Source organism: Mustela nivalis (assembly GCF_964662115.1).
Source record: "Mustela nivalis genome assembly, chromosome: 17".
Classification (NCBI taxonomy): Eukaryota; Metazoa; Chordata; class Mammalia; order Carnivora; family Mustelidae; genus Mustela; species Mustela nivalis.
The window spans coordinates 5,534,623-5,557,683 of NC_139036.1; the positions used below are offsets into that span (position 1 = coordinate 5,534,623).

At 43.5% G+C, this 23,061-nt stretch overlaps 2 protein-coding genes across 2 annotated transcripts; one reads left to right on the top strand and one right to left on the bottom strand.

Moving 5' to 3' along the window:
- Window positions 1–1,790: 1,790 nt before the first annotated feature.
- On the bottom strand, window positions 1,791–7,495 carry LOC309852213 (hepatitis A virus cellular receptor 1-like; the record flags this gene model as incomplete). Its single annotated transcript, XM_082708515.1, has 2 exons — window positions 1,791–2,602; window positions 7,375–7,495. The coding sequence occupies 2 exons, from the start codon at window positions 7,493–7,495 to the stop codon at window positions 1,791–1,793; spliced, it is 933 nt and encodes a 310-aa protein (XP_082564641.1).
- Window positions 7,496–8,450: 955 nt separating this feature from the next.
- On the top strand, window positions 8,451–22,522 carry LOC309852047 (uncharacterized protein). The gene is made up of 8 exons (XM_082708243.1): window positions 8,451–8,511; window positions 8,870–8,900; window positions 14,357–14,408; window positions 16,227–16,422; window positions 17,554–17,584; window positions 18,518–18,609; window positions 19,124–19,157; window positions 21,844–22,522. The coding sequence occupies exons 3-8, from the start codon at window positions 14,366–14,368 to the stop codon at window positions 21,955–21,957; spliced, it is 510 nt and encodes a 169-aa protein (XP_082564369.1). The 5' UTR covers window positions 8,451–8,511; window positions 8,870–8,900; window positions 14,357–14,365; the 3' UTR covers window positions 21,958–22,522.
- Window positions 22,523–23,061: the final 539 nt, after the last annotated feature.

The following is a 23,061-nucleotide window of genomic DNA, read 5'->3' on the forward strand; positions in this document are numbered from 1 at the left end:
GAAAGGCGGGGACTGGGTGCGGGGGGAGGGGATGGTAATAGCACCATTTAATGGGGCCCTGACCATGGAGGAATGCCATCCAGTGTTGCCAGGTCTTTCCAGAGAAGCTACAAATCTAGGCTTTAATCTGAAATCTCCATGTTTATCATGTTATTTTGAATTTAAAAGAAAAACACTATAGTTTAAACAATAAATTTCTTGGGCCAGATCATTTGGAAAACCCAATATAACATGTTTAACAATCCTATTTGCCCATATAACCTTTATTTGGAGGTCCTATCCATGTCCTAGAACCCCACAGACCAAAGCCAAAGATGTTGTCTTCCTCCTCTCTCTCTGCCTGCCTCTCTGCCTGCTTGTGATCTGTCTGTCGAATAAATAAATAAAATCTTAAAAAAAGAGAAAGAAATAAACATCCTGCCCTCCTAGACCACTATGGAGTAACTCTGAACCCTAAGCAGGACTTCTTTCAAGGTCTACTCAGATTGAAATTAATACCCAGCCTCCTTAACTGTTCATGTAGCAAAGCTTCTAGTGACTAAAGAGATCCTCACCATTAGCCTTTGCTTAACTCTTAGAAAAACCAAAAATTTAACTGAACCGTGAAAGAAAGGAATAGTACTGGAACTGTTTTTACTATTTTAAAAAACACCCTTCATCTTTCCAGAACTGTAAAAAATTACAGTTACCTGAGGACAATTTAGAATATTGATTGAAACTAGAACATTCTCAAACAACACTGTTACCTTTGCAAAATAACTTTTCTAAAGCAGGAAGCCTTTTAAACTTCTCCCTCTTTTTCTTCTATTTCTTTTAGCTTTTTCCCTTTTTTTCTTCTATTTATTTCTGCCCTGCCTCATTCTAAAAATTAGTTCAGAGAGCATGACAATCATGTATACAAATGCTTGGAACTGTGGAACTGGTGTAGCAGAAATAGCATGCAATAAATCACCGGGGCAACTGATTTTCTTTCCCTGGTATCTACTTGGTCCACTCCCTACCCTAGTTTCTTCTAACTGCTAAAACACCCACCCCGGGTCCAGGGAAAACCTTTTTAATACTGTGTATTTCCAGAGCCATGCGAAATCAGATTGACCTGTAGTGGTGAAATCATATTCACTTCTATTTCCCCATGGGGGAAATAAACACCTGTGTACCCCTGTGATTTGAAAGCCTCGGCGAACCTAAGAAATGTTAACATTTGGAGTTACAAGGTAAAAAACAAGAGATTATCACAAAACTGCTTCCAAGTGAAGTCCTTTAAGTCCAACATCAGATCTTCTGATTTTAACTGCTAGTCTGCTTTTCTTGACAGCTTTGGTGACCAAAGTGGTAGCTCTTCCCTCACTGGTGAGCATTCTTGATGGAGATAAGGTTCATATGATCCAAAGAGAATATGTAATTATAACGTGTTCACATTTGGGAGAAACAGTGAATTAAGTTTTAGCATAAAAAATTAGGACTCTATGGCCAATGAGGGTGACTATACACAGATGAACCAGGCACTCTACCCAATATAACTGACATGTTGGACTATCATTGGAAATTAACAGAAAAATCATTCTAGGGCTTACAAGAACTCTGACATGGTGGTATCTTGTCATTGTCTCCCACAGTTAAGGACGTAAATCCTTAGAGGGCCACTGGGTCTTAATCCATGACATAAACATTGTCCTCAATAATGTAGATATTGTCTTCTGCTCTGATGCCCACTTTGGCTGCACTTTGCAAAGCTCCACTCCGAGGGTCGTTCATGCAAACCATGCTACAGAAAGAACAACATGAGTCTTTTAGGAAAAGCAGACCACCTCTAAAGGATGACAAGCACATTCATGTAGATGCAGGCAAGGTTGGGTATCTGCAACTCCCAGAGCCTTTAGTTGTTCCAGCTTGTTTCTTACGCAGACATATTTTTTGGTAATCACGATGGCCAGCATGGTGAACAATACCGCAGCAGTAACGCAAATGCCGATGTACAGTCCCTTACTGGTGGTCGTCCACGGATTCTGTGCCAGCAACACATGAGTTTGATTGCTATACCAAAGGCCATCTGAAGACTGTGTCACAGTGCCATTCCCATCGGTGGGGCAGGAGTACAATGGTGAATCGGTGGGCTGTCTTGTGCTCCTTTCCCATGGCCCAGTAGGCTGGGTTCCTGCTGTCTGCAGGGCAGAGGATGAAGTAGTTTCTGGCTTGAGGTTCTGCGTGAGTGCTGGCGTTGAAGAAGTAGAGGTAAAGACCCTAGGTGACCTTGGAACACTGGTGACCTCAGCTGGCTTTATCTCCAGTGACAGGGTGCGTTTCATATCATTGAACCACCCCTTGTGCTCAACACAGCAACAGTAGAGACCACGGTCAGTCTGGGCCACATTCTCTATGGTCAAAGATACATTCCCTCTTAAAATGCTTCCCTTTAGCTTATAACATGGGTGCTTCCGAACAGTGACATGGGATCCATTAGTCCAGACCACTTCATCGGAGCAACGGGACATGGGACATGCCCCTCGACCCCAGCACATGGTAGTGACTCTAGGGGCTCTTGAGTAGGTGCAGGGCAGCATGATGGAGTGACCCACCACACCAATCACTTGAGTGTAAGAAACTACACAACGCCAATCACTTGAGTGTAAGAAACTACAGCATCCATCAGAAGTAGCAGGAGGCCTGAGATGGCTACCCAAGGTTACATGATGGTTACAGCCTACAGGTACGCCAGGACGGAGTTTTCCAGCTCCTCTGGTGGTCTCCATGGTTAAGTTCTTTAACGCAGGTCTTTTTTCCTCGTCCTTGTATATTTCTTCAGCTAGGTCTTGCCATCTGTCTTTTATTTATTTGCAAATATTTTATAGAAATATAGATTTTAGAAAATAGAAATATAGATTTTAGAAATACAGATTTTAAAAAAGTTTTAATTTTATTGCTATGGAAATACATCTTTTTCTCTATTACACTTTAAGTAGCTTTGATATTATTTGTTTGTTTGTTTGTTTTCTTTTTAGTGGATCTTTTATCTGGTCAGTTTGTTGACTATCATTTATTTTATTAGTTTTTCCTCTTAGTAATGTCAGTTTGTCTCTCCCAGTTTAACATTCCTACTTCTTCTTAATTTTCTTATTTTACTGTACCCGTTAGGACAAGCAGTGTCATGCATATTTGTACTGGGAAAGGCTGGCATTCTAGTCAAGTTAATGACTTTAACCTTTCAACCTTTTAGGTATAAGTATTGTAAATATCCTTCCTGGATGGTCTTTGAAGAACTTAAGAGTTCTTTTGATACTATTTCCTAAGTTTAAGAATAAGTTTTAATTTTTCAACACTTTCACAGTGAAATTATCATGGTTAGTTTATTTTTATTCTTTGGCTAGTGTTTAATGTGTGCTTCAAAAATGTATTTTTTAAAAAAGATTTATTTATTTATCTTGGTCAGGGGAGGGACAGAGGGAGAGGGTGAGACAGTCTCACGTTGACTCCAGCTGAGCCCGATGTGGGGCTTGATCTCACGACCCTGAGATCATGACCTGAGCCGAAATCAAGAGTCAGATGCTTAGCCGACTGAGCCACCCAGGTTCCCCTCAAAAAAGTGTGTTCTTTAGGCCTGACATCCCATGGATGAGTACTGGATCAAGTCTGTTGAGTTATTCACATACTCTAACACTTTACCGATTTTGTCCCTTACTCGATCTATTGATTTTTGAAAAGATGATTGAAATATTTCACAGTGACGATTTTCCTATTATGTTTGTTAGGTTTTTTGGTTTATAGATTTCAAAACTGAGTATCATTAGATGGCCAATTTATCTGTTGTGTTTGTATTTTGTTACTAGAAATGTAAAAGCTTGGGTGTATTTTTTCCCCTTGAAAGTTCTAGCCAACATCCTGCCGTTGGTTTTGATCGGCCTGAGGGAGTCCCTCTGACCACCTTTGAACACTGTGGCCGGAAGTAGTATGCCGGCATGCTGGGTCTGGGTAGCAGGTCCGTGGCTGGCTCCAGCGGTGGGATTGGCCCCCTGTAGACAACATGACTGAGATAGGAAAGGGGGGGTTGTCACAGAAACATGAGAAGGAAGTGGGATGTTGGTCAGGCTAATACCATGGATGTGTGCTTTCTGTGCCTATCCCCCAAATCAAGGGTTTCAATATGTGGAGATTAAGGAGGAGGACATTCTGGGTGGAAGGAAGCTGTGAAAGGTGGATTGTTTGGGAGAAACCGTCGTGTCTTTTGACAAGTTAGAGAGTAGGGGCTGGGCCCTGGAGGGGAATAAAGCTGGTGTCTTTGGGCCAGACCATGGGGTCAGCTAAGACATTTTTCTTACTTTATTTGGCAACTAAAGGGGAATCCCTAATTCAGATATTTCCTGCAAACTTCTCCCCTTCCAGAATTACCAGGCAGAAGGGAAGGACCAGCGCTAAGAGCAGGAAGTTCCAAGAAAGGATCCGACGCAAAAGGCTGACTGATGAGTCGCAGGATACAAATAATTCAATCAAAGGAGTGGACCAGAAGCAGAAACCAGGGGCCGCCGGAGAGCGGAAGAGGTGGAGACTGTGGTTTCAGAGGGTGACGCCGAGGAGTGGGTGTCCACGGGAAGCTCGTGACCCTCCCCGAAGGGGTCGGTGCCTGCCAGCCGGCATCAGTATGGACATAGTGACGATCGCCCACAGTGAGCGCCATTTTCCTGCCCTTCCCTTTCTCTGACGTAGACTTCACCTTATTTCCTTCCAGTCTCCCTGTTTCTCTTACAGATCGAGACACAGCTACTTTTGACCGGCTTGCATAGTGCTGTTTTTTTCCCAGCCCACCCACCTGCCTTTCACCCCCTCAACAGACCGATCTCAGCATCTTCTTTTTCCCTCTTTAGACCTTCTGTGTGGACCTCATCTACGAAGTAGTATCGCCTTATCCTTAGATTCTCTTCCAGCTCTAATATTCTCTATACTGTGCCAAGTTCCATGTGTCTTCCCATGCCGTTACGACCGTCTTCGAGGACTTATACAAATGCCCTTCTGGTCACTTCCCCTGGTCTTGTAAAAGCCTGCCTGTTCCCATCCAGTGATTTTCGGTGTGTATCTGATATTTCCAGCCACATACACTCAGAAGGTGTTGGGACATTTCCCTAACTTAGTTTGACTGTGGACTCTCTGCTCCTCATCAGTATGGGACTACCTTGTCCAATGCCATGGAAAACCCATTTATTTGATTTGTGTGGATAGTGTATTATTTGGGGAGGGGGAAAGCTTAGATTCGAAATCACCAGAGTGGCTAGGCGAGACGCTTTCTGGTTGTGTGACTTTTAACTTCTTCAGGTGGGATTAATATTTGTCTTTTCTGCGTCATACAGTTGCTGTGAGAATCAGATAAGATACTATTGACCCACTTTCTCAAGCAAGAAGTTCTGTATAAATGGGAGGTATGGCATTAAGCTTTAATAGATTCATAGAGAGTGCCATGTTCCAGTGCCAAGTGCAGTCGGGGAGCAAAGCCCAGTCAAAGGGCACGGATTTGCTCTGAGATGCGCAGCATACCTAAAATCGCACTACTTCTCCCCGTCTGCGTGACTGTGAGTCTGGTCCGTATTCCACCAGCCCTCTCCTGGATGACTGTCCTAGCTTCCTAATTTGTCTCTCTCCCCTCTTGCCTCTTACAGTGCCTTCTCCACAAAGCATCCACAGTGAGCTTTTAAACAGGCAGTTAGCTCGCAACTGTCCCTGCCTTCAACCTTCCATTGGGAGGACCCATCCTGCATAACCCCCATCTTGCTTCCCATTCCTTCTTTGGGCTCTGGCCACACAGGCCTTTGCTTCTCTCCCTCCCAGCTCTGGCTTTTTCTTAGCATTCAGGAAGGTCTCAAACATCACACTCGCTGAGAAGTCCTCCCCGAGCACCTTCTCTAAAGTAGCATCTCCTTCGTTTAGTTCCCTAATCGTGTTCTTCACTGTTTGCGACGGAGAGGGCTTCCACTCTCCAAGGCATAGTAGGAGCTGTGAAAGTAGCACGGAGGAGGCACTCAGAGATAAATGCTGCATGAATCTGTCAACAAGGCCCTCATGGGTTTCCATCTGGAGATAGTGTCGGACCAGGCTGGTCTGAAGTCCCCAGATTTTATCCCTCATTAAAACACAGCAAGGCCAGTTCTTAAATGCTGTTTCAAATGTTTCTTAAATGTCAAATTTCTTTCTTTTTTTTAAATAAAGATTTGTATTTATTAGAGAGAGGGGGAGGGTGTGAGTGAGAGAGCACCAGCAGGGGGAGCAGCAGAGGGAGAAGTAGAAGGAGACTCCCCGCTGAGCAGAGAGCCCGATGCGGGGCTCAGTCCCAGGACCCTGGGATCATGACCTGAGCCGAAGGCAGACGCTTAAACGACTGAGCCACCCAGGCGCCCCTTAACTGTCTGATCTTCATCTTTTTGGTGAAGCTTACTAGAGCGGCAAGCGAGAATGATGATGCAGTGAATATAGCCATTCAATAGCTCTTCGTAGCTCTTGTGACGAATCCAACGCCCCAGACTATCTTCACAATCTACTTTCAGAACCAAACAGAAATGTATCATGAAAGTGGAGGGATTTCAGGTGAAGGGTGTGCGAACCTGCCGGTTATTCTTCAAAACAGCTGCCGCCGAGCCAAAGGCAACGGACTTGGTGAATCCTGATTGCAAACAGATTGCTAATGCATTTAGATCCACTTTTCCTTGTTCGTCAGATCCTGCTGCTCCTCAGGCTGTTGGAGACGGGGCTCCTGAGCAGCCCATGAATTCCCTACATTCACAAACCCACGTGCAGCGTCCGAGAAGGATTCCAAATTGTTAGGGCTTGTGCGGCGGAATGTGTCTTACCTGGGGATTCTGTTAGAAAGTCAGAGTCCGAATTTGCCCTTGAGGTTACCGTATGTCACACGCCAAGGGCAGGGCACCAATTTTATGTCCCCGCAGCATTCTACCGATGCTTCAACTGATCCCTCTGACTCTTCTTTAGAAATTAATCCCACTTCTCCTTTAGGACATCTTCACAGTCATCACTGATTTTGTGTTTGACCACCAAAACAATGCCTTCTAGCTCTTTCTCAAATGTTGAAAAACTCTGAAAATAACCTACAATGTATTTCTACAGGGTTTATCGGCGAGCTTCAACTGTTTTTTCCCAAGCCACCGAAACTGATCTCTCATCAATTACATGCACATAAATTCAATGCACGGGGGATGTTGCCCACTGTAGTAGAGACAACAATAGCTTGTTGGTGACTCAAGCCTCCCAAGGTCTTACTGATTTAGGTGTGCAAACACAACACCACTGAAAATCATCCAGATTCCAGAGGCTCTCCCCAAACTGCAAATTTCAGTCACGTGGTGCAAGTCTGACCCCGTCGGGGTGGGGGGGTGCTACCACCAGGGTGGATGTTCTCATCCCCCAGCAAATCACTTCTGGTGGGTCCCTCCCCTCGGCCGTCCAGCAAGGACATGCAGCTGGTGATGTCCCTATACTGGTACGAGGAACTGTGGCACATAGTGGTCTCGCTTATGGTGCTGCTTTATGGTATCTGGTATACCAGCCTTGTGATGTTTGTTCATGTCCAGTGATGTTGAATGCTATCAAGAATAATCATGGGGCGCCTGGGTGGCTCAGTGGGTTAAGCTGCTGCCTTAGGCTCGGGTCATGATCTCAGGGTCCTGGGATCGAGTCCCGCATCGGGCTCTCTGCTCAGCAGGGAGCCTGCTTCCTCCTCTCCTCTCTCTGTCTGCCTCTCTGCCTGCTTGTGATCTCTCTCTGTCAAATAAATAAATAAAAAATCTTTAAAAAAAAATTTTAAAAGAATAATCAAGCAGGACAGGGGATGCCTGGGGGGCTCAGTCGGTGAAGCGTCTGCCTTCGGCTCAGGCCATGATCTCAGGGTCCTGGGATGGAGCCCTGTGTCGAGATCCCTGCTCAGCAAGGGATTCTACCCCTCCCCTCCCCCTGCCCCTTCTGCTTGTGCTCTCTCACACAATCTCTCTCAAATAAATAAAATCTTCAAAAAGAATAATCAAGCAGGGCAGGGAGAAAGGTAAAAGCAAAGGTAATGACTAGCTCATTCAACCACTAAAGCGTCTCATTGTTCGCCTGGGAAAAGTACAATAAACACATGATTTCTCCTACATTTCCAGATTTTCTGGACACTCTGTAGCAGATGAACTGTTGTAGTTACTACTTTAAACACAGAGGTACTTCATCTGAAAAAATATCTGGAGATTGAAGAAATATATTACAGATGCTTTTTTTTTTTTTTTTTTTTAAGTAACATAATGTTTAAAAATAAGTTGACCTTGTTTGGGACATGCCTCTGAATGTCAAATCCCAGAAGGATTTTCCTTGGATGGGCATTTTTTTTTTTTAAACATTCCTCTGACTCGGGATTCTTTCTTTCAGAGGGGCACAGGGAGGATGGTGTTCATTTCCTCCTCCTCTCTTTCTCTTTAATCTTCCAGTGGAGAGACAATACAGGTCTGACTCAGGGGACACGAATGGCCTCCCCATTACTTGGAGGTAAGAGGGTTCCCCAATGAGGGTGGTGTTACTGTCTTCAACGAGGGGCCGCTGGAGGCAAAAGCTCACTTTTCTTCCAGAGGCAACCAGATCTGTTTCCTCTCCCAATACACCTACTTGTGGAATTGCTCCTTGTCCCAGGTCCTGCCCTCCCAACACCACACCTTGTAGGACATCTTTCCCACGAGCTCAGGGCGGGAGAGGCAGGGGAAGATGGGTTTGCCCAAATCTGGACACATTTTGCTCTTGGGATCCTGAGAGAGAAGGAGTCCCCAGAGCTGACAGGAGCCACCAACCCCAGTGCTGTCTGGTTTCCTTGGAGAACAAATTCTTTTGGGTCTTTTGTTTTCCTTTTTAGACTGAAGATACTTCCCAGACCCAAGGAGAAGGTAAGTGGAAATACTATGAACCAGCAGCCGTTCCAGTGTCCATGACTTGTTGGCCAAAGAAATAGTGCCTTTACTTGAAGATAATGGGATGGGAGAATGAGAAAGAGGTTGGTTCTCTCTCTCCCTCCCTTTTCTTTGTAGTCTCTGATCTGTCATCTATCTGCTCATCCATCCATCCATCCATCTGTCCTGCCATTGGGGAAGACAAGAGAGAACCGAGTGTTTTATTTAAATACAAATGCTGTAGAAAATTCTGTAGGGTAAGAGTAGCCCATAGTGGAGTTCCTGTTATTTTCAAGATAGGAGAGTATATGGCTCATTATAATTTTTAGTTCTTGAGTGTCCAGGCCAGTTCCAAGGAAGCTAGTTATGGTTTTGCTATGTTTTTCCTTACCTGGGCATAGCGGGGCCCCATGCAATAGGCGCACCGTCCTCTGGAGTCAGTCAGAGCTCTACAGGCACCCATACTGAAACACACTCACGCACTTTAACAAGGATAGATGGATTACGTGTACTTTTCGTAAACACCAAATAAAGCAAGCGTTGGAGGGTGACTGAGTGGCTGAATGAGTACCTTGTCTTAGTGGGTTTAGGGGGATGGCCCGTGTCAGGCTACCCCTCAACAGATTACTTATCTACTAGATAAGTAACCTGTCCTCTGCAGTAAGGACTGCAGTGCATTTATTGGATCGATCTCGTGGCTGATGGTGGCTGAGGCTCAGCATGTTAGGTTCTCCCCCAGTAACTTACTTAAAGTGATTCTTTAAGGGCTTGACTAAGCCTTTCTCAAAGAACCATTCTGAACTAGTTAAGTTTCACGTGATTGGAGGATTTCCTGTCACCTACCTGTTAATCCATTTCTTTTGTTTACCGTGATTTCCAAATAGGAGTTTTTACAAATATAATGAAAGTCAAATACATCCCCTCTCTACAACAGAACGAGTTTTTTCCCCTGACTCTCTGTGTCCTCATTCCCTGGGAAAATAGGCTCTCCCCTAGACACCTGTTGAACGACCTGAGCCTGTGTCCACAACAGGTGAATATAGTCAGAAAGAAGAAAATGCAGACCTAACCAGTTCCTCATTTTGCATGGGACTGAGGAACGGGGTGCCCGTGCCATGGGCTGCTTATTCTTCAGATCTTCATCTGCCTGCTCTGGACGCAGCTGTTGCAGGGGCGGTGTGGGTTTGCATTCTTATGCTCTCAGCAGGCGTGATCCTCTTCAAAGCAAGCAGCAGTGGTGGCAGGTGTTGGCGAGGTGGATGTAGGATGCATGGGGCAGGATCCTGGGCCAGGCTGAGGATACAAAGACCTAGAGGGTGATGGGATCTAAGTCAGGGAGCTGGTTAGGGCCATACCTGGGACTAGGGAACAAGAATTGAGTGATCCCCTGTAGTCCCCTATAGCGATAACTCAACAACCCCAACTGTAGAGATTTGGAGATTTAGTCCAAGGAGACGTTCCATGAATGTGTGTGAAAATCTTCCCCGAAGTGTGGGGTCATTTATCAGTGTAAGATACAAATTCCTTGCCCCAGAACATTCTCTGACCTGTATTTGTGGTACAGAGCAACTGTCCAACAAGCAGTAGGACATAAAATTCTAGCCGTGGGAAGTTGGGTTTGAAAGGATTGATTTGGGGGCTGAGCTTGAGCCCCTCCCCCATGTGGTCATTTGGGAGATTCTGTGCTCTGTGACTTTCCAGGGGATGTCAGAGATGAGGGTACCACGAGGGGACACTGAGTAAATAAGCAAGCAGGGTATGTCCTTTTCTTTAACCGAGTCAGACTTGGAAGCACTATTAGTGTTGCATCCTTTCTCTTTCCAGAATCAGAAGACCAAGCACAGTAATAGCCCTCAGTCCCCCAGCTGCCCTTACCCATCACTCATCTCTGAAGGATACCCAAGGCTAAGCTAGGTCTTACTTCTTGTGATGCCCCATAGGAGAAAGGTGAGCTGCCTTGGCAGAGGGATGGGATATATAAAATTTTCCTATCCAGTGCAGGACCTACTGGAAGAAAGGACTGATTAAATATTGCAGTAACCCTTACTGATTCCATGTTATTCTTGTCACTTCTTTTCTTGTTCAAGTTTCTTCTAACTCTTAGTAGCCTGTTTGTCAGTCAATCACCTCAAACTGAGAGGAGTTTTAAATGAGTGGTAAGAAGACTACTTGGGCAAATAATGGCTAACTGCTGTTTTAATATGATTTTTCTTTAATTCATCTTTAAGAACATGGTGAGGTAGGATGGATAGCATGTATCAAAATAACTCTTTGCAAACACTGACATTATAGAAGAACTAGAAGAAGGAAACAGTGCTGAGCACTTAGGTAAATCTAACAGGAAAAGCAAAGGAAGATCAGTCGGAGGAAAAAGACAAACATTAGATGGTCTGCAGATTTTAAACTTTCTGTACATCAGAAGCAAGCTAAAAGAACTTGGGGAGATGGCTATAAAGCTCTACCTCTGTGTCTTTACATACGTAGACTGACAACATTTAATATATGAAGTGCAGTTTTATAAATAACAGACAAATAATAAAATAGGTACATGCGCCAACAAAAACTACATAAAATAAATGTAATTGGCCAATAATCACAAAAAATGTTTGGAGCACAACTGGCGAAGATAGGAAGCAATCAAATGAACTTGGTTGTATGAAAGTGCTGAATCACTGTATTGCCTACCCAAAACAAACAACAAATATGTTAACTAATTGGAATTTAAGTAAAAACCTAAAATAATATATCATTTCTTGGCCTTTTGGCTAAGATCAAGTGTAAATAAAAACTTAAAAAAAAATGACCTTGGAAAAGGCTTAGAAGAGGCAGAGGATGACCAGAATTTTCAGACGTTTACTGCTGGGAGTGAAAACTGGTGAAACTTTTCTATAAAATCGTGTGATATAACAAACGTCTTTAAAATGTTTGTGTCCTAGCAGTTACACTTCTAGGAAATGGCTCCAGGTTAAAAATGGGCTAATCATTGGGAAAATGTTGATGATATACTTTCAGGTGAACAAGGTGGTTTACAAAATTTTATGTATAATGTGATTTCCATTATTATTCAGATGTAAGTATTTAAAAAGACCAAACCAGACAGCTTGACTCAAAAATGTTAACAATGGCTAGATCTGGTAGGTAGGTAGGTTGGGGTTGGATTTCTAATTTTTTCTTTCTGCTTTCCAACTTTTTAATATTTTTCTACATGGAGCCATCTGTCACTTACATAATAAAAAGTGTTTTTTTTTTTTAAGTTTTTGCTGCAAATAGCAAAGGCGCTAAGATTTAGCATATTCACTTAGCAAACCAACCCTAATGTATGCTTAGCTTGGTACAACAGTTCTCGTTCCAGTTGTCATTCTTTTTTCCTTCAGTCTAGGCCAGAGCTGTCTGTTAGAACTTACTGCAGAGATGGGAATTTTAAATCTATCTGTGCTGTCCAGTATGATACCCACTAGCCACATGTGGTTACTGAGCACTTGAAATGTGACTGGCATGACTCAAGAACTGAATTTTTAATTTTAATTTTAAAAGCTCCATGTGGCTGGTGGCTACCTTCAGAGGTGAACAAGACATTTAAAAAGCTACCTGGTTATATATGTTTGTGTGTGTGTGTGTGTGTGTGTGTGTGCGCACCTGTATCCCCCAAGGTTTTCACAAGGATGAGTCCTTGTACACCTGCATTTGTGTCCACACTCTCTCAGGGTCTCCTCTGTTTCACTTTCAACAGAGGATTCCCATATCCACAGTCAGATCTAGGTCCCTTGCCTGAAAACTATATTCTTATTTCTGAGTTCATGCTAGACATTTTCACCTTGCTGTCCTCAACATGTTTAGCTCACAGGTCTTCCCATTCTGCATGTAAAAATAGCCCCTCTTCTATAAATGGTAAATTCAATCTTTAGACACCCAGGTGTAAACCTCAATGCCCTCTTTTGCACCCTGTTTCCAACCACAAGGATGTTCATTTGTGTCTATCTGTCATTCCCTCCATTTCTACTTTGAAGTTTTTAACTCCTTATGCAGAGAATCCTCAGCTTCCAGTTGGTCTCTCTGCATCTCTATTACAGTTCCAGGAGCTCCATCCTGAAACCACAGTGTATATGCTTCCTAATATGTCGTTAATTCACATTCATTCTGCAAACACTGTAGAACACCTGCTGTGTTCATGGCACCATGCCGGGTGCCGAAAGGGGTACAAAACAGGATGGGATATACTTTCTGCCCACGAGGCATTGCAGTCTAGTCTATGATTTGCAACTTGAGCAAAATAAAATTGTCCAGGTGCCATAGTAGAAGCCAGCAGATGGGCTGTGGGAGTTCCAAGAAGTAAGAAATTACAGTATCAAAGAAAATCAATGAAAACATAGGTTTGAAGATTGATAAGATGGATGTAAGAGGAGGGAAGTGGTAGGACCGTTGGAAAGATTTCAAATAGAGACAAGGAAAGCAGAGGTGGAGCTAGTAAACTGAGAACTTGGCCCCAGATCCCCATGTTGTTGAACAGCAGGTTCAAGAAGGAAAGGCAGAATGGCAAAGGGGGGAAGTAAGGGACCCCAGTGGAGTCATTGGTGGGAAAGCAACTATGCATTCCAAGAGAAGAAGACAAAACCCAACACATGAAAAATGAATGGAAATATATTTTTCATGCACCATGGCTTCTGAACATAAGCCAAGCATCTCCCGTGTTTCCCAGCTGAAAAACAGCCACTTAGTACAATGTCAGGATAAGCTGGCTGTTTGGGCTGTGTCGAACTTCCTGAAAGAAGTTATCATACACCTAAAATGATCAACATTCTTTTTTAGGGGTGACTTGCAGATTTTTTGAGGGAAAATTCAACAATCCTTTTTTTTTTTTTAAATCTGAATGCAAGATTTATTGTTTCACATCCTTATAATAAATTTGACCATTCTTAATTAGAATTTGAACTGGCTCTAGAACATAACCTCCCTCTAACATGTGATCCACTGATGACCTACTGATGGGGGGGAGGGTGGAATCCAGAGTTTGAGATCTCAGAGTCATTTTCAGTAAAGAACAAGATGATGTTGGTATTTACACCTCCCAAAATAATGGTGGAGATTTATCTAGAGTTCCCACTGCGTACTGGTCATTATGTTACTTCCTGGGATGTCAGAGATGAATGAGACACTGTCCCTCAGATGAGGAGTTTTATAGGGAATATGCAGAACTCCGGTATGGGAGTGAGGATGGATTGTCCCATGTAGGCCATCGTGTGACACTGGAGATGTTTTGGGAACAGGCTAGCTTAGCTGAAGCAGTAGGTTTGCGTAAGACATTAATTAAATACAAATCTGAAAGGGAGGTCTGTGCATACTGGGATGGGCAGTGAGGATCCACTAAGAGTTCTTTGCACCAAGGAAGCAACAGAATAAAAGCTATACTTGAGGAAGATTTCTATCTTATAACCTATTGTCTTTTTCTATTTTAGAAAACCAAGATGCATGAATCAGACCCACAGCTAAATGAAAGATTTGAACCAGGTAGGGAGGATTCTGACTGGGAGCCTTTGCTGAGAGGACAGAGAATCTAAAGTCATAGAGCCCTGGGTAAAGAGAAGGGTGGTCTCAGACACGAAGAAATTCTTGACTCTGGTATTTCCTGACCCACAGTTGCAAAATGATAGCCACCTTTCATTTGAGAACTGCCTCATGGAAGCCCCGGAGTGACCTCAATCAGGATGTTCTCAAACGTAACTGAGCCAGTGCATTAACCTGCCAAGAATTGGCTTATTTAAAAAACTTGGTGGGTCATTTCACCTCTGAAGGAGCCCATAGCTCATTTATGAAGGAACCAGAAGACTCTGTTGGAAATTCTCTCGATGGTGGTGCTCAACAGTTTGGGTTGGGATTTTATTGCTTTAAGCTGCAAGCCACGATGAAACCCATGTAACAGAGGCCATCTGAAATGTAGTTTCCATTAACATATTAGGATGAGCAAGCAAGGACTTGAAAACAACTCTAATTAACTCAAAAATGTAGAAATTGGGTACCTGGGTGGATCAGTTGGCTAAACAACTGCCTTTGGCTCAGGTCATGATCCCAGAGTCTCGGGATCGAGCATTAGGCTCCCAGCTTTGTGGGAGTCTGCTTCTCCTTCTGACCTTCTCCCCTCTCATGCTCTCTCTCTCTCTCAAATAAATAAACAAAATATTTTAAAAAAAGAAATAGAAATTACACCAGAAAACTAGAGTCTTTGTTTAAAAATAGTCAAATGGGAATTCTAAAAATGAAGCATAAATGCAGTATCAGAAGCTCAGAACTCAGTAGGTGGATTTAAGAGCAGAAAGGATGTGGCAGATGATGAGATGAGTAAATGCAACTTCAGGCCAATAGAAAATATCCCTGGAGAGAATATACTGTGAAATGCTCATTTCCTGGAATACTTTGCAGCAAAACAAAACAAAACAGAAACACAAACTACTAGACATTTTTTCCAAAGAAGACATCCAGATGGCCAACATATACGTGAAGAGTTGGGCAACATCACTCGATATCAGGAAATGCAAATCAAAACCATATGAGACACCACCTCACACCTGTCAGAATGGCTAAAACTCAAAACCCAAGAAACAACAGGTGTTGGCAAGAATGTGGAGAAGGAACTCTTGGGCACTGCTGGTGGGAATTCACAGCTGGTGGAAAGGAGTATGGAGGTTCCTCAAAAAATTAAATACCATGGATCCAGGAATTCCACTACTGGATATTTACCCAAAGAGTATGAAAACAATACTTCAAAATGATGAAAGGTGCAGTCAGTGGCATTGTAATAGCATAATGTGGTGGCGGATGGTCAATACCCTGTTGGGAGCATAGCGTACTGTATAGAGATTGAATCACTGTGTTGTACCTGTGAGACCAATGTAGCCTTGGGTGTTAACTATATTTCAGTTAAAAAAATACAAAGTACTGACATATGCAACAAGTGGAATTGACTCATAAAGTCATGTATGCAAAAGATGCAAGACACACACACACACCAAGTATACTCTACAATTTCCTTTTTATGAAACTCAACAGGTAACAATTATCCATGGGCAGTAGACATCCATGGTGGTTGCTTTTGGGAGACAGCTATGGACTAGGTAGGAGGAAACACACTTGGGTGCGAGAAACGTTCTGTATCTTGATTTGTACAGTGATTATGTGGGCACCGACACGTAACGTTTCACTGAGCTGGACACGGATGGTCTGTGTACTTTATTGTGTATAAGAAATAGCTCAATTTAAAAAATACCAGAAAAGATATTTTTCCCCCTTGTGATCCCTCCTTATTCTTTCTCACCTTTCTTATGCTGGAAGGAAGGCCCCTTGGTATCTTCAGTTACTTCTACGGATGCTGGAAAGTCCTGCAAGAAGGAAGGGGCTCGAGCACATTCAGAAACATGCAGAGTGTGTACCATGAGTCACTGCCCTTGGAGATAAGAAAAGTCAAGTTGTCCTTGGAGAGCATCTACTCTGCGGTCCGGAGGAAGATGGTCAAGACCTTGGCTTCCTGGTGAGGAAACACACCTCTTTAGAGGTACTACAATGATGGCACTCAAGGGACATCCTGGAAAACTTCGGCAAAAAGTCATCTAGGCTTTTTAAAATCATTACAAATACACGCACGTGCATGCACGGTCAGCATCTCTTGGGTCTTACAATGTGCAGCAGAGGAATTTAAAAGGAATCACTGTAGCCTAATCGGGAGCTCATTCTTACATTCTCATGGGAAGAGCTAGAAAGCATTTAGCCCCAAACTGAAGGGCAGAGGGAGGAACTGTGGCTGAGGAGAGAGAGGTCCTAGGGACTCTTAACCCAGATTTGCCTCTGCTCACTCCATGTTGCTTTGCCAAGTTCCCTGTTACTCCTCTAAGTCATTACCTGCCCTCTCTGCATTTTCCTCTGAGACAGATCAAGCCACCAGATGTGTCCAGATGGACCAGATGCATGGTCTTACTGGCTTTCTGTTTGGATTTGCAGAAACATGTTGAGTCTCTAAGTGGGAAGTACAGATAACCAGGAGGGTGTTAGTAGAACTGGTGGGTGAAGAACGGGCTTTGAAGAGAGGCCAGCTGAGACTTTGTGGCTGAGCTGAGAGGAAGAGGCCCCTTTTAGTCACTAGAGACCAGTCCCAAGGTTTTAGCCAGATCAAATGCTTGAATTGCTTTCTTTTAAAACATATGAACGAGAACGCTTAGCTGGCCTGGAATTTTCAAATGATTTACGTTGTGGACAGAGAAAGTGGGAGGATATTTATGCATACACCAGGTTATTCATTGTGTAAACCCTCAAAATGCATCTGTGTCAAAAATGAGCATGTCCTTATTGAATACACATGACCTGAGGGGGACCTGCGCCCTCTCCCCCTTCTGTTAGATGGAACCTCTAGGAATGGCCATAGTTGCCTCGCTTCCTGACAGCCAGGCAGTCCCAAGCCAGGATATGAAAATAGAATGGGTCTGAGGTCCCCCTCTCCTCCAGGGTTTACAGAATCAGGGGGGAACCTTGGACAAAGTTCTTCTCACCAAGAAACCTTAGGTTTAAGTAATTCTGTGGATTTGAAAAGGTAGCTTCACATTCTGAATTACTCGTGACTCATCAAAAGAAGGAAATACTCTAACAGATCCACTTCCCTTTTTCCTAGTGAGGAGGTGTGTGGAACAAAAGATAAAAAAGTGAGTCCATGTATTTGTTTTTTTAAGTTGAATACTCTCCATTCAATTAGGATGGAATTAGATTACAATGGGAACCATGGGGGACCTTTACTAGATAGGGTTGCATAATTAGACCTGAGAGAGATTTGTACAGTGATTACGTGGGTAATGACATGTAACGTTTTCACTCCATTCATCCGTCTACCCATTTTCCACCCACCCATCCATTTGTCTGTTTATCAGTTCACCCTTTACCTATCCATCTATGCATCTATCCGCCCACCCAACAATTTACCCACCCATCCAACCATCTACCCACCCATGCACCCATCCATCCATCCACCCATCCTGTCAACATTTATTGATTATATACTACGTACTAGACACAGTTCTAGGCTTCAGAGATACTCTACTGGTCAGGGCAGAAAAAGCCTTTTCTCTCATGAAGCCTGCCTTTTAGTCAGGAAGACAGACCAAAAAACCCAAGTAAATGCTTCCTTGTGTGCCACAAAGAAAACAAGAGTGATGACAAAACAGCTGGAAAATGATTGGTGATTACTCTGGGTTCCAGTTCAAACCCCTTTGAATGTAGACATTCTTCTCTCACAGTTAAGTTTTCTCTTCTAAATTCTTCTGCAGTGAACATTTGGGTCCAATTTGTGAGGTTTTTATGAGGTACATTGCAGTGGTGGGGCAGGATTTATTGTGCTTTCTTGATGGCAAATATGTTTGTATGCAAAGTCTGCCTGAAGAAGCACACAGGAAGCAACTCATCAAGATAAAGGGAGGGTTGTGGAATTCTGGAACAGGAGACAGACACGGAGTTTACTTTATAGCTCACTTGGTCTCCTGAAATCATATATAAATCAGTGATGGTGTATTAAGTTCCTCTCAGCCTCCGTAGAGTGGGGGAGCCAGTTCTGTGACTCACTGGCATGTCACTGCTCCGCACAGATGGTTCATTGCTGGAAGGAGGAGAGGCATGTGCTCTCACACAGCACGGTGAGGTTTGGACCGAGGACCCTAGTGGGAGCCCCGAGGTCAAGGTAAGTAGATTATGAGCCATGGCAGCAAAGCTTCCCCCATCCTTGCCCTCTACTTCCCACCCCTGCTCACATCCCTTCTTCCCTCCCTCATCTTTCGTCCTTCGAACTGCTGAAACCAGCCGTCCACACCCAAGGCTTTGTCAAATTGTTGGTGTCTTCTGATGGCTTCCTGTAAATGCCAGACACGATGCTTTTCATTCTGTCCTGGTCCTATGGTGCTTCACTCTGACTCCCTATTCCTTCTGGAAAGTACTTTTTCTTTGACTTTTGGGGCGCCACTCTTTCTTAGTTCCCTTCCAGGTCTGGAGGCGGGGAGCCAGATGGACAATTGGGAAGGGCATAGGTGGGAAAAGCTTCAGAAAGCAGGCGGACCGGCTCCAGGTGAGCTGAGAGGGATAAGGCGATGAGTTCAAGGGGGCGGGAAAGAAGGCAGGGCCATGCCTTCACCCCAGCCCCTCATTTCTTCTCTAAAAGACACATGTAACTGAGCTATTCTGTTGTTCTCTTTTTGTAGAGATGAGTTTCTAGGATCAGCTCACATCAGGAGGGTAAGTGAGATATCTTCCATAATGTCAAAGTCAAACTCTGTGAACCTTTATGTATAACAATGGTTTTCAACCCTGGGGGCAATCAGCAATCTCTAGAAACATTTTTAGTTGCCACAGCTTGAGGCAGGGGAGCTGGGCCACTAGCTAGCAAGCAGAGGCCAAGGATGTTGCTAATCATCTTACGATGCACAGGACACCCCCCTGCAGCAAAGAATTATCCTGCCCCAGGTGTCAGTAGTGCCAAGACTGAGCAATGCGACTGAGCAATGCTGATGTACGCTCTTTTTAATTTTCTTCTTAATCTTCTAGATTATTTTTTTTTTAATTTTTAGCTTTTTGGGGTTTTTTTTTTTAGCCACAGTTAGCATTAGCATAGTTCAGTTTTCTCCAACTTCAGCAAGATCACCTGGAGGACTCATTCTAACACAGATCACCAGGCCCTGCCCTCCCAGATTCCCATTCAGCAGATCTGGGGTACAGCCCGAGATTTCACATCTCTAACGAAGTCCTGGGTGATGCTGCCTTTCTGAAGACCACACCTTGAGAACCCCCACTGTAGTTTTACTGGGAGAGGTCTAAGTACCGAGTTAAATAAGGGGCTCTTGGACCCCCCTGAGTCCAGCATGCCATGATCCCAGCAAGGGACAGAGGCTGCAGTTTTCTTGCTCAACCTCAGAGAGAATGAGGGACCGTGTGTGTGTGTGTGTGTGTGTGTGTGCACGCACGCGCGTGCGCATGTGTGTGTGTGCAATACACACATCTTGCTTACCCCGGAATAGTAAATGTGCCACTGGAAGCAAGTGTACATCTTTTGTGGTCTGGTTTTACTCCATGTTGGATCAAGGTCAATGTCCCAGGTTAGTAGACAGACACAAGACAACACTGATCCATGGTTCCAACCAGGAACTCATTTAAATTGAAGCACACTCATGAAAATAATTCTTGAGGCTCTAACTTCATTTTAATAAAACAAATCTTCCTGCCCCCAGAGTAGTGTCATGTGCATTTTATATTATTATAAAATACAGATAAACAAAAATTTAGAAATCCTACCAGCTCAAAATTGCCATTAATGCCAAAGCTCTGTCCATCCACATATGTGTGTGTGTGTGTGTGTGTGTGTGTATGTGTGTATACATCTATCTCCACGAAACTCTCAACCACCATCATGATGATAAATGTATTATCCCTCCGAAAATTAGCCTCAAATCCCTTTGTAATTTCCCCAAGCAATCACCCATCTACTTTCTGTTACTTAGGTCACTGCATTTTTTGAATTCTTTTATTTTTTTTTTTAAGATTTTATTTATTTACTTGACAAAGATCATAAGAGGTAGAGAGGCAGAGAGAGAGAGAGGGAAGCAGGCTCGCCGTTGAGCAGAGAGCCCGATGCGGGTCTCGATCCCAGGACCCTGAGATCATGACCTGAGCCAATGGCAGAGGCTTAACCCACTGAGCCACCCAGCTGCCCCTTTCTTGAATTCTTGAATGCAACTTGCATTTTCTAGAATTCTATATTTTTCAAAAAATCATGCAATATGCACTTATGGCTTCTTTCATTCAGTATAATTTTTTGAGATTGATCCACATCAATGCATGGGTCGATACTGACTTGTTTTTATGCCTGGGTAGTATTCCCTTGCGTGGGTATGCCACAATTTGTTTATCCATTCATCTGGTTGGTCGACCTTTGGGTTGTTTCCACTTTTTTGGTTGTTACTAAAACTGCTGTAAATATTTGTGTATAAGTCTTTGGGTGGATATGTTCTGTCCTCTCTCTTGGAGAAGTACATAGGAGTGGAATGGCTAGCTCAAATGGGAAGTACATGTTTCAACTTTTTAAGAAATGGTGGTACTGTTTCCCAAAGTGGTTGTAGCATCTTCTGCTTCTACTAGCAGGGGATGAGAGTTCCAGTTGCTCTGTATCTTCACCAATCTTAGTATGGTCCAGTCTTTTTAAGTATAGCTGTTCTGTTATGTGGGGGGTGGTATCTCACTTCGGTTTTGATTTCCCTGTTGTGTTAGGATGTTAAAAGTCTTCTCGCATGCTTGTTTAACTACCTTCTATCTCTTTGGGTAAAGTGTCTGTTCAAACATTTCACTCATTTTGAATTGGGTGGTTTGTATTTTTGTTGAGTTTTGAGAGCTATTGATTTTGATTTTGAGAGCTATTTTTGGATACAAGTTCTCCCTCAGGTAGGTGATTTACAAATATTTTCTGCTGGTTTGTGGCCTGTCTCCTCATTCTGTTAACAGGGAGACCATGGGCTGGAAGAGGCCTTGAGGGTAAGTCTGCTCTGAGGCTCTTGTTCTGTAGATGAGGAAAATTGAACCAGAAAGTTCATGTGACTTGCCCAGGGCTGCACAGTGAATGGGTGACTGAGCTCAGATCAAGTCCTTTGTCTCCCAACAGGTTTGCCTCTTTGAGCTTCATCCATGAAATAATTTAATTTAGGTTATTGACAAGTAAAATATCCAGTCAGTCTAGCTCTATGTCATTATGAAGACCCAAAGATGCATTATTAAATTCTACCAACCTTCCCCAAACTTAAAAAAAAAAAAAACTACTGATTGGATTCAAGCTGGTATTCTAAGTAGACAGATCCACTGGATCAGCTTTCTTTAGAATGTTAGTATGCCTAGAACCATTCATCCACTCTAAACGATATCTTGTGATTATTCTCAGACCACCCAAAAGAAGAGAGGACACAAAATTCCTGTTCTGACCCACAACCTGGTTAGATTTGGCTCGAGGACCCTTGTGGGAGCCAAGAGGGCAGCAGATGTTTCTGACCAGTGAGTAGATTTGGGTGGGTGGATGGGAGGAGCTTGTCAAACAGATACTGGGACATAAGAGATCACAGATCTAGAGGACCATAGCATTAGAAGGGAGTTTGGAATGCATCTTTCCCCCTCCAGCCCATTCACTGCTATATAAAGGGCATGCTTATTGGCTTTGCCCATAGTCACCCACTGACAGATGAAATGTGATCCAGATGAAAGATGATTGTGACAGGTGTACATGGAGAGGAGAATGGGATTGAGGGCCAACCATTCTGATACTGAATGGAGAAAGGAAGAAAGAAAATACCGAAAGCTTTTAAAAGGAGTATTTATTATGTTGGTCATGATCTCAACTGTGGCATCAAATAAAGACAGAAATCCTATGGGGCCCAAGCCATTTTGCTGCCCATTTCTGGCTTATTTTATCTATAGCTCTATGGAGGCACAGAGCAATTTTGCAGACATTTTTTTTCCTTCAACAGTTACAAGCTGACACAATCTCCAAGGTGAAATGTAGCATGGATCCATGTATGTAGGCTTAGTTTTAGGTTTCAAAAGTCAATTCCATAAGCACAGCTTGGTATAGGCAGAAGCATCCTTGCATCTTCTGAACTAGTGAAACCACTTTTGGACCATGCCTTGAGCTCCTGGAACATTAGAAAATTGTTACCATATTCAAAAGGTGGGTGGTGAGAGGATTGGAAACCATGTTGTATGGGGAAGGGTTGGAGAAGTTGGAGATTTTGAACAAAGCCTGGAGAACCATTAGCTGGGATGGTAGTAGTGTTCAGTTATTGAAAGGGTACCATATGGAAGAGGGATTCCATTTCTTCTGAACTGCTCTTGATGATTAAACTAGAATCAAGGGGAAAAAACAGACATGAAGACACGTCTGGCTTCCTGAAATGACACCCTTTTTGTTAGTTTTCACTTGGATAGGCTGTCTCACCGAGGAGTGACCTGAGAGGTCATACTGGGTTTCTTGTAAGGAGTTAGGATTTGCAGTCCTCAAGGAGCTCTTACCTGTGCTAAGATTCAACACCTCCACCTTCTTCCTTCTCTTTCCCCTCTTTCTCTTTTCTTGGCGCATTGCCCTGTATGGGTGCATTGCCCTGTATGC

Excerpts from the sequence above, each read along its gene's own strand:
- LOC309852047 (XM_082708243.1), top strand. The coding sequence starts at position 14,366 with ATGCATGAATCAGACCCACAGCTAAATGAAAGATTTGAACCAG. Across the intron at positions 14,409-16,226 it reads AAATGAAAGATTTGAACCAG|GAAGGCCCCTTGGTATCTTC; the intron begins GTAGGGAGGATT and ends TTATGCTGGAAG. Across the intron at positions 19,158-21,843 it reads GATCAGCTCACATCAGGAGG|ACCACCCAAAAGAAGAGAGG; the intron begins GTAAGTGAGATA and ends GATTATTCTCAG.